At 62.2% G+C, this 10,992-nt stretch overlaps 1 protein-coding gene across 5 annotated transcripts in view; it reads right to left on the bottom strand.

The window, feature by feature from the left end:
- Positions 1-1,617: 1,617 nt before the first annotated feature.
- Positions 1,618-10,992, bottom strand: part of PTPRS (protein tyrosine phosphatase receptor type S) — a 66,029-nt gene continuing 56,654 nt past the window's right edge. For 3 of the 5 annotated variants that reach the window (XM_039247556.1, XM_039247557.1, XM_039247558.1), the window contains 13 exons: positions 10,726-10,773; positions 9,598-9,695; positions 9,394-9,517; positions 8,707-8,882; positions 8,516-8,635; positions 7,074-7,228; positions 6,686-6,971; positions 6,343-6,521; positions 5,568-5,694; positions 5,353-5,478; positions 3,628-3,782; positions 3,306-3,441; positions 1,618-2,905 (listed from right to left, as the gene is read on the bottom strand). In XM_039247556.1, the coding sequence (XP_039103487.1) occupies positions 2,837-2,905; positions 3,306-3,441; positions 3,628-3,782; positions 5,353-5,478; positions 5,568-5,694; positions 6,343-6,521; positions 6,686-6,971; positions 7,074-7,228; positions 8,516-8,635; positions 8,707-8,882; positions 9,394-9,517; positions 9,598-9,695; positions 10,726-10,773 (1,799 nt within the window). In that variant the 3' untranslated portion in view covers positions 1,618-2,836. The remainder of the gene's footprint in view (positions 2,906-3,305; positions 3,442-3,627; positions 3,783-5,352; positions 5,479-5,567; positions 5,695-6,342; positions 6,522-6,685; positions 6,972-7,073; positions 7,229-8,515; positions 8,636-8,706; positions 8,883-9,393; positions 9,518-9,597; positions 9,696-10,725; positions 10,774-10,992) is intronic. The other 2 variants (XM_039247559.1, XM_039247560.1) reach the window with 1 other exon arrangement.

Raw genomic sequence — 10,992 nt, 5'->3', positions numbered from 1 at the left:
GTGGCCCTGCACGCTTCTTCCGAATCTTTCCTTCTTCACTGTCTGGCCTCCCCCACACCCCCATCCCACAGCGGGACAAGGGAGCCCTCCCACACACCAGCTCACTGCCCCCCGCCAGGTCCCCTGATGCAGTTCACGATTAGGGGGGGAAAGAAGTCTCCATCTGTAGTTAATTTCCACCTTTCTCTTTACTCTTTTTTCTTGATGGTACTTACCTATGATTTATCTAACTTCTGGGGTTTCTAAAGCTTTTCGTTTGGTTAATGCAAAACAGTAACCTCGTACGGCACCTGGGTGGCTCAGTGGGTTAAGCCTCCGACTTCAGCTCAGGTCATGACACCACGGTTTGTGGGTTCGAGCCCCGCGTCGGGCTCTGTGCTGACAGCTCAGAGCCTGGAGCTGCTTCGGATTCTGTGTCTCCCTCTCTCTCTGCCCCTCCCCTGCTCATGCTCTCTCTCTCTCAAGAAATAAACAACCCCTCAAAACTGTCCAAAGTTAAATCTCTTAGCTTTCTTTTTTACTAGTTATTTGAATCAAAAGCTTGGTTCATGTCTTAAGCTGATTTTCAGAATTCCTCGTTTTCAACATGTTTGAGGGTGTACATGTTCCTCTGGGATCCGTGTCTGACAGGCTACACGGTGTAACGAACTATCCCAATTGCTGTTTCAAAAGCTTTGTGAGTTCTATGTTGATTCCTTCGTTAACCTGTGCCTTACTTACAAACGCACTTAAAAATTTTTTTACTGTAAGCCCTTCTCCGGGGAGGCTAACTTCATTAGAGAAGCCACCGCTTGAGGCCAAGTTCTGGTTATATACTACTACTTGTTTCTTGGGATTTGGGAAGACCTCCGCCGTTGATCTACGTGTTCCGTGTGTGTTTGAGAATTCAGGGGGGTGGGGGATACAGGATTTGATAAATCTGTTCAGCTAAGCCCATCTACCTTCCTTACTTTCTGACGGGTGGCTTTACCCTTTCCTAGGCTGGGCCCCTGCCCTAAGAGGCCCAGTCTTGCCTCTGGAGCTTCTCTGTGCCCAGGGGAGGGATCGTTCATGCCGTATCTGGCACCTTTGCCAGAGGAGGAAGGCTCAGGCTCAGGGTGTGGACAGAGTGGCTCGCCCGCCACCCTCCCCTCACTGCGTGGCCTACAGCGTGCGGAGAACAGTGGCTCCAAGCCTGTGCTTCCCTCCACGATGCCGCTCCATCCGTGGCGCCTCCGGGGAAGGCGGCGTGGCAGGTGCTGGGCGGCTACGCGGGAGACTGACCAGGGCACGAATCCCAGCTCTGCTTCAAACCCACCGTGTGACTTCCAGAGGGCGCCTGCCCCTCTGAGCCTGTTTCCTCATCTGTGAACTGAGCTGACGACTCCCACGGCAGACGTTCAGCATCATTATCGCGGAGACTGGGAGGCGGCCCCACCCCTCTGGTTCTGGGCGCCACTCCCAGCATGGGCCCTCAGACACTGTGTGACGTTGGACTAGCAACACTACCTCTCTGGGCCACGTTCCTCAGCAGACTGTTTACACGACGGACGGAGGACACGCCAGCTGTCCGGGCAGACGCGTGCCCCAAGGACGAGACGGGATGGATGGGCTTAGGACAAAGACGCCACCACCGGCCGGGGTCAGACGATCTTCCTTTAATACAAAGTCGATATATCTACATACGCAGAGGTGGGAAAACCACCCGGCTGCTTCCGCTTGAATAAACAGTGTTGAAAGCGACGGCAGATCCACTCTTATACAAAGAGAAAAACTCACTTTCTCAGAGGTGGGGGGGGGGGGTCCCAGTCTTCTGCTTCTGTCCCCAAACTGCCCCGTAGTCCCAGAGGGAAAGGGTCCCTGATCCTCACAGAACATGGCCTCTCTCTACCGGAAGAAGCGGGACCCCTGTTTTGTCCAGTAACCCCCCAACAAGGGCGGGAGCTGGGGGGGCTCAGGCGGCAGGGTGGGGGGGGGTCACTGCCCTCTCCTCGGAAGCAGCCCCCACCCCAATGGGTTTGAACCTGACGCTGGTGGGCCGGAGCCCCCTCTGTCCCACCCTTACAACGGTCCTTGATATGTTTCAGAATTAAAAAAAAAAAAAAAGCAAAAAAGGGAAAAAACCAGGAGCAAAAGGGCCCCCTGTTCTGAGGCGAGGCCCACCTTCCAGACCGCAGGAGAAGGAAGCCAGGCGGCACCCGCCACCCCAACCAGGGCTGGGGGACCGACCCCGCTTGCGGGCCTGGGAACACAGCCGTCGCTCAAGAACGTTCTCTATGGTGAAAAAATAGACTGTCTGTGAACGGAACAGGAATACGCAAAGTTCTTCTTTTTAAGTTTGTCGACTGGTAAGTTTTTTGTTTCTTCTTTAAAAAAAAAGAAAAAAAAATACACTATTTAAAAAAAGAAATGTCACTGGATACAGTTACACTGAGTTGGAAAAGAAAGCTGAATCCTGCACCCCCTGCCCAGCGGGGTCCCCCGCTCGCCAGGCTGCAGGGCAGGAGGGCTCCCCGGGGGAGGGGGAGAGGACCGGGGGCTCGAGCTCACGGTCCAGCCCGCCTCCGGTTCCGGGGAGAACCCCTGTTTGCTCACCGCCCCTCCCACCCCCCCACCCAGGAATCTCGGTTCGGAATTGGAAGGAAATGAGGAATGTGACAAGTAGCCGGAGGCGGTGGCCGGCGAGGCCGCTGGGCACCGCGCGGGTGGGGGGCCGCCCGGTTCCTGGAGGCCGTGCGGGAAACGTGGCCGCTGCCCGCTCCTGCCCTGGCCGCCGGGGGTCCAGGCCTCCAGGGGCCCACCCGGCGGGGGCAGAGGCGTCCGGGCCGGCGGCGTGGGGCCGGCGGCGACCATGGCGTTAGGTTGCATAGTGGTCAAAGCTTCCGAGGTACTCCAGCGCCGCCTGGTAGCAGAACTGGTATTCGTCCTGCGGGCGGGACGGAGCCGCGGCTCGGTCGGTGCCTCCGCACCCCTGCGGCCTCCCAGGGCCCGCCCTCGCCCTCGGGAGCAAGGCTGGCGCCCCGCTCCGGCAGGCACCGGCGAGGCTCTGTCCCGGGCACGCCCTCCCTCGTGCCCTGCAAACAGCGCCCTCAGGGCTGGGAGTCCCGTCTCCCCAGCCGTGGGAGGTCCCTTCCAGCTCCGCGCCTCGCCTTCCCCATCTGGGGAGCAGGGACGTGGGGGTCCGTGGCCCGTGTCAGGGTGCTGGCTGAGCCCCAAACGCTCTGGGACTCTGGGAGCCGGGGCGGCCGCTGCTCTGCCCCCTTGCCCGGCTCTGGGTCGCGGTCTCCCCTGCCCCCATCTCCCGGAACGGGGCCCCAGGCCCTCACCTCCGTCTGCACCATGGCCGGCCTCTGGGTGCGCAGCATCTTCACCGTCTGGAAGACGTCCACCACGCCCTCGTACCGCATGCGCTCCAGCACGATGCTCAGCGTGATGAACACGCCGGTCCTGCCCACGCCGGCGCTGGGGGGCGGGCACAGCCGGTGAGGGGGCGGGGCCGGCGCGCCCAAGAACCCCACTGGCCATCCAGTCGCCTTGGGGACAACAGCCGCCCCAGCTCAAGTACCTGGGTGGGGCTCGAGGCTGTGTTTGCCAGGCCTCGGTTTCCCCAGCCGGGCAATGGGCACGGGGGCCCGAGGGACGGCTCACCTGCAGTGGACAGAGATGGGGCCGTCCTGGCCGAACTGTTCCTTGGTCTTGTGCACTTGGCCGATGAAGTCGATGAAGCCCTCCCCTGACTTTGGCACGCCCTGCTCCGGCCAGTCCGTGAACTGGAACTGCCGCACAGTCCGGGACTGGCCGTCCTGCAACAGAGGAGAGGAGGTCCCGTCCCGTCGGGCCGCGCAGGTCAGCAGAGGCCCCGGCTGGGTTCCTGCCCCGGCCAGCCTCCGACCCCGTCTCCCGGCACCAGCCAACGCCACCCGCAGCCTTCCCCGTCCTTGGCTCCCTTGCCTGCCACCTGCCCGGAGGACTCGTCTGTCAGCATCTACCGGTACCGTGTCTCACTGAGCTGTGCCCCCAGCCCCTCATCCAGCAATGCCGCCAGCCGCCGCCTCATCCGCCAGCCTCCCCATCTAGTGCGCCCATCTTACAAGCCACTGCCCCTCGGTCCACATCTCCGAGCCCGCCCACCACGGCCAGAGCCCTCCACCACCACCATTCACCGCCACCCCGCAGTGCGCCCAGCAGCTGGGAACCTTCTCCACCTCCGCGCTCCTCAGTCTATCCGGAGCGCCAGCCTTCCATCCTCCACCACCCAGGGCGCCATCTTCCGATGGCAACTCCTCCCTGCGCCGCCCCCCCACGCTCCGCCCATTGACCAAATGGCCCCGTTCTCCCCAATTCATCCTAGTAACGCTTCACCCCTCGCTCTCGAAAGGCGCGATCTTCCACTGGTGTTCTCCATTCTCTGCTGGCTACGTCTTCCCCGGCACGGCCTCTCCAGCCCGAGGGGGTGCCACCCAACCCCGAGGGCGGGGTTCCCACCTTCCTGTTTTGTTGCACCATCGACGGCACTAATAGCATTGGTCAGTGAACGTGTATCATTCTCTGCCACCAAAGTCATTTCCCACTGACTCCACCCCCCAGAGGCCACCCCCTTGCCCTTCTCTAACAGGAGCTCCTCTTCCTCCATCGTGGCTTACCCGCCCCCCCCGCCCCGCTGACCTGGAGTAGCAGGCTCTGCGGGCACTCTCAACCATCTGTCGCCACACTCTCTCCAACCCGACGCCACCCACACCCACCACCCTCGGCACACCCAGCGGAACCACCCACTGATTCTCCAGAGGCACCGCCTCGCATCCCCCCAGCGCCACGACCGACCACACAGCGTTCATCAGGCTTCGCCAGTCCCCTCTCCCGACACTAACTGCTGGATGCTCCGTCTCCCACCTGCCAGTGTCAGGCTCCATCAGCTGCCAGCAGACCCCTGCCCCCTCTCCACGGAGTCCTCCCCAGCCAACACCGCCGCCCCACCGTTCACCACCCACCGCCCAGCACCCTCGGTCAAATCTCCCCCACCCTGCTTTTGGCGCTGCGACACCGAGCTCCACAGACTGCTGCTCCCCGGGGACCCGCCGCTCGCTCCCTCTCACACGGTCCCCTTGGGCCTTGTTCCCTAGTGAGCAGTGCTGCACGCGCCCCACTGTGGGACCAGCACAGGGGACACCGCGCTCTCTTCCACCCATCCGACGGTGGGAGCGACCGGTCGGCTCGACAGCCCCCGCTCCCTCCTCCCAATCCGCCATGCTTACTCCTGCCCCCGGGCCTTTGCTTCTACCCTCAACTAGGGAAGCCGCCTCCACCTCACGACGATGTGCTGAGCAGTGTCAGGCCTGGGGCTCCAGGACCTGCCAGCCATCCCTCCCCACTCACCCGGGCGTCCGTGACCTTGAACTCCCGCAGGATATACTGAGGCATGTTGTATTCCGCCATCGGATCCACTACAAAGTACTGGTAGCGGGCGGAGCGCTCGGCAGGCCAGTACTGGTGACATTTTTCCTGCCGAGAAGGCAAGGCACCGCTGTGGTCAGCTCAGCCCCACCTCTGCTCCCGGGCCCCGCCCCTCGCCCCGTCCCGCCCCGGCTCACCCTGCCCATCTCCCGCAGTTTGGTCAGCATCACCACGATGGTGGAGTTGTTCTCCCACAGCGCGCGCCAGAAATCCTCTGTGGTCTCTGCCAGCGGCCCCTGCGTCGCGATGTAGGCCTTCTGCTGCCTGCGGTGGGGGGGGCACGTGAGATGCCGGCCCAGGCCTGAGGCCACATCTGCCACGCCTCCGCAGGAGCCACGGTCCACTGCACCGTCTCCCCATAACCCCAGTTTGCACACGGGGAAACCACCAGCCTCAGAGAAGTTCCAGGACCTCGAGGAGGCTGCAGGGCAGCTGCTGACCTCCCCTGCCCTCCTCCTCCCCCATCTTCTCAGGTGCGAGGAGCTCCTTCTGGGTGTCTGCAAAGGCTGTTTTCTCTCACCCTCCCGCCTTCGCACAGGTGGGGACTTCTCCTGCAACCCCGCCCCTCTTAGCCAGGGTCTCTCAACCTTAGCACTGACACCTGGGGCTGGATCATCCCCAGGACAAGCAGTGCGAGGGGTCAGCGTCCCTGTGGCCTCCACCCACTCCCGTCACAACAGACAGACGGGACCAGGCACTGCTGAGTTTTCCCTCAGTGGCACAACTGCCCAGATTGAAAGCCGGTGATGTGAAAGGACAGAGGGGACCCTGTTGTGGACAGCAGCCATCAGTTAAATACACAGGTAAAGGTCCCCTCCACCTCGGCTGTGACTGCATGAGGCCGGCCGGGTGTCCACCTGCTTCTCCCACGTGAGGCTGGGGCCCCTTGGGGGCAGGGCAGAGGCGAGGTACCTGTAGCCATCAATGAAGCTGGCGTTGATGTAGTCGGACCCCTCGACGCCACGGATCGGCTGCAGACAGACCCGTGTGCTCTCATAGGGCATGATGTTTACCAGGCGGTTCTTGAACTTGTTACAAGGCAGATTGGCGCTGATGAAGCGGGAGGTGTGGGCTTTGGAGTTGGCCAGACGCTGTGGGGACGGGAGGCCCGGGGTCAGCAGCAGGACGGGCTCCGGCCCCCAGGGCGGGGGCAGGGCTGAGTATCTCTCCAGTCGGGGCGTGAAAGGTGGAGCGGTGGCAGCCCTGACCTCAGCCCCCGGCCGCCCCCCCGCCCCTGCCAGGGCCTCCTCCCAACCTTGAACTCGAGTTCCATGCCGGTGACGTGCTCGCCGGGCTCCACCTGGGCCAGCTTCTGGATGTAGGCGTAGAGGCTGCGGGCGGGCACCTCCGTGTTGCCGCAGCCCACGGCCTCCAGCAGGGCCTCGTGGATGAAGCTGTACTGGTCCTCCGTCTGCACCATGTAGTTGCGCTGGGATCGCATGAGCGTCACGTGGCCGTACACGTCCACCGTCTTCTCTGGCTTGATCCGCTCCAGCATGGCGTCGATGACGATGAAGCAGCCTGTGCGGCCCACGCCGGCACTGTGGGGACACGCGGCGAGGTCAGGGACCCCCCGAGGGAGAGCGGGGTACCTGCGGTACACCACGATGGGGCCCCCAGGGGGACGGCCTGGGGCGGGGTACCTGCAGTGCACCACGACGGGGCCGGCATCTGGCGGATTGCAGGTCTTCACTCTCCGCAGGAAGGCCAGGAACGGCGTCGGGTACTCCGGCACCCCGTGGTCCGGCCACGCCGTGAACTGGAACTGGCGGACCTCCCGTTTCTCGCTGGAGCCGTTCTGGGGACCACAGGGACACTGCCTGTCACCGCAGCCCCTGACACACGAGCACAGGAGGCCGCCTCCAGGCCCTGACTGTCTCCCCAAACCCACCCCTTGGGTCTCGGCGGTTCCATCCGGAACTCAGGAGGCGTGCTGGACTCTGTGCCCTGCCCACATCCAACACAGGAGCCCCAACAGGTGGCTCTGCCTCCAACTACCCCAAAACCACGGGCTTATCACTCCCTGCTCCAGGCCTCACCGCCCTGGTCTGTCCTCCCCGGAGCAGCCGCCGGAGGGCACCTGTGAGCACCTGAATCAGGTCTGCCCTCCTCTGCCCACCACCCTCCAGGCCTCCCATCCACCTTGGGGTGAAAGACCAAGTTCTCCCCAAGGCTCTGTACTCTCTGCCCCCTCCCTGCGGTCCCCTCCTCGGCCACTCTGCTATAGCCATCCAGGCTTTCTCACTGTTTCTTCATCACACCAGACATGGTCCTGCCCCAGGACCTTTGCACACAGGCCGAGCCTCTGCCACGAAGGCTGTTTTCCCAGATCTCGTGGCTCCCTTCCTCACCATCTCCAGGTCCCGACAGATAACTTATTTTTCTCCTTCTACATGTAAGATTTCTTCTCTTTTACACATCTACTGTCAATGCCTTATCAGCTTGACTTAAGCTCTGAAAGAGCAAGGCATTTTGTCTGTCTTGGTCCTTGCTGTGTCTCCAACCCAAATCAAGGCCTGACATACCACGTGTGCTTTATTTTGACAGAGGACCCAGCTGGAGTCCGGGGAATGCTGGGGTGCCAGTAGCACCTCCTCTCCCCATAATAATAATTAAAAATGTACTCCCAACTAAGAACTGACATAGAAGGATACATGGAACCATGTAATTGACAGTAGCCATCAGTTAAATGCGTGTCGAAAGAGTCCCTCTGCCCAGCAGCCATCGGTTAAATGCATGTTGAAAGATTCCCTCTGCCCCAGCCTGAATGCCCAGGGTAGCAGGGATTTTCTAGCTTAGTTTTCCACCTGTCACAGCCCTAGGCTGCATGAGGCCAGAGGGCAAGGGGGCAGGGAGGCCTGGGACGTAAACGATGGTGAGGGCACAGCGGGCTCTGCTGGTCTTGTCCTCCTGGTGTGGCTGGAGAGGGGAGGTGCCCTCATCTGAGCCTACGAGACCACGCGGTCAGCCTGGGCCGACATGCCTGGTCTTGTGTGGCCGATGGGGAGCTCCCAGGGCAGAAGCTGGGGCCTGTCTTCCTGCTCTGCCCCCGTCACCACTCCCCCAGCCCCCGCCTGGGTCCTACCTTGTGCAACGAGAACGTCCGAACGCAGAACGTGGCCAGCTCGATGGTGTCCAGCAGCGTGACCTGGATGAAGCCGTAGGTCTCCGTGCCCCTGTTGGGCCAGTACTGATCACACTTGATCTGCGGAAGAGAATGGAGGTGAGCGTGGGCTGGGTGGCCAGGGGCTGAGGGGCTGCAGGGCCCAGGCTCACCCGTGATTTCTCCTCCAGGCGCGTCATCATGACGATGGTGGCTGAGCGCTGTTCCCACACCATTCGCCAGAAGTCTCCGAAGGTCTCAGGCAGCGGCCCCTGCGTGGCGATGTATGCGTTCTGCCGCCGGTAGCCGTCCACGTAGTTGGCGTTGATGTAATCGCTACCCACAATGCCTATGCCCGGGAGGAAACCAGCGATCAACAGGGGTGCTGCTCTCTCCTACCCTGGTTCTATCTGGCCTGCCACTTCCTGGAAGTCCTCCTAGCCTCCCCAGGCTGTCTCCAAAGAAACCACAGAGCATGAATTTTGCGGTTTCTCCACCTCAGCGCTACAGCTGTTGGGGGCCAGACCCTTCTCTGTGGTGGGGTTGTGCCGTGCGTTGCAGGGTCTGAGCAGCATCTCTGGTCCACCCTCCAGATGCCCCCATCTCCCTCTCCCTCTGAACGCCAATATTGCAGAATGTTTCCTGGGCATTGAGAACTGACGGAGAAGGACACATGGAAACATACTATGGACAGCAGCCATCAGTTAACTATGTATCTAAAAATTCCCAGTGGCTTCTGGCTGGAGCCCTGACCAGAATCAGGCCTCCGCTTCCCCATCCGTGTCCCGGCTCATCCACACTGGCCCTGCACCGTGGCTCTCTGCCGAGTGGGGCTGGGCAGGACAGGGCCGGGCCGCTACCTTCGATGGGCTGGAGGATGACGCGGGAGTGGTCGTACGCAATGACGTTGGCGTAGCGGTTCTTGGGCTTGTTTACTTCCAGGTTGGAATGTTCCCAGGTGAACTGCTGGCCAGGATCAATGGACTGCAGGGGAAGGTGAGGAGGGGCTCATCAGGGGGGGTGTTGGGGGGCCGGGGTCGGGGCAGGAGGCGGGGGCGGCTCACCTCGTACTCCTGGGAGAGCTTGAGGCTGTCGTTGGCCTTGAGGCGTTCAGTGTGTTCTGCCATGTCCGCGATGGGGATCGGGGGGTGGCTGAGCATGCCTGGGGGGGAGCAGACCCCGCTGTGCGGGCTGGTCACTTGCGAGCCAGCCTGGGGACCTGGGGGCGGGGGGGGGAGCTCTACAGTGTGAGTCTGCGATGGACCAGCCGTGGTTAGAGGGAGGGGTAGGGGAGGTGTGGGGCCAGGAGCCCAGGCCTCAGGTCCGTCTGCAGGCGAGTGTTCGAGAGGCAGCTGGAGCGGTCCGACAACCCCGGCTGATGATGTCCACCCGTCTCGCCCCAACCCGGCTGGGGAAGGGGCGCCCTGGGGAGCTCAAGCTCCTAGAGCCTCATGGCAAGAAGCGGGCAAGTGACACAGAATGGAGAAGCAGACGCGGCTGGCGGGGCCTTTGGAAGCACTGCCTCCCCCTCCCCCCGGGGCAGGGGCCAGAGACTCCCCTTTCTGCCCCTCTGGGACCAGAGGGGCTACAAGGTCATCTGCCGGGTAGAGCTGGGGAACTGGGGAGGGGCGGTGTGTGTGTGCTCGGGGGTCCCTATCTGTCTGTGCACCTGCTTGGAGCAGGTGCAGCGAGCCCCTGACGTCTGAGAGCTCATTTCCTCATCTGGTATGTGGAATGGTGACCCCTCAGCGGGGGGCTGCTGCAGGCGGTGGGGTGGGGGCCTGGCTCTTTCTCCCCACTGTCTGTGTCTGCAAGAGCCCTCTCCTCTCCCGGGGCCCGGCGGGCTGAGCTACAGGCCAGCAGAGGCAAACGACTGCCAGGCCGGCCAGTATATGCTGCTGCCCCCAGCCCCGGGCACTCCCCTCAAGCCCTGATCTAAGGAGTGAGGGCTCTTTGCCCAGTGGGTCCCCTGGCAGTCACGCAGGAGGACCCCTCCCCCCCTCCCCCCCACACACGCGGTCACAACCAGTGGACCTAAGGGCCCAATAGACCAGACCCCCAACTCCCTCAAGAAGCCAGCGCAGGACAGGTGGACAGAGATTGGAGGCAGGATGGAGAACCAAAGAGGAAAACAAAGGGGGGTTGGGGGGTGCGCGAAAGGAAGCTGAGAACAGAGAGACACAGGAACTAACTTTCAAAGTGAAACCCCGGCTCCCTGAGGGGGCTGCTGAGGCCTGAATCTGCAGAAACAGCAAACAATAAATAAATGAAAACACGCAGGGGCCCCGCCCCCCACCCTTCGCTGGATGCACGCACCATGGCCAGCCAACAGACGAAAGGGCAGAGCAAACTTAAACCACGAGGGACGCACGCTGCCCAGCCCCCAACCCGAGAACGCACAGTAGCTGCTGCATAGCCCCTCCAACCGGACGTCACCCAGTCCTGGCTCTTGGCCGTAA

Source organism: Hyaena hyaena, unplaced genomic scaffold (assembly GCF_003009895.1).
Source record: "Hyaena hyaena isolate Hyena2069 unplaced genomic scaffold, ASM300989v1 scaffold_296, whole genome shotgun sequence".
Lineage (NCBI taxonomy): Eukaryota > Metazoa > Chordata > Mammalia > Carnivora > Hyaenidae > Hyaena > Hyaena hyaena.
Note: the sequence above shows the minus strand (reverse complement) of the source record. Positions and strands in the feature narration are given on the sequence as shown.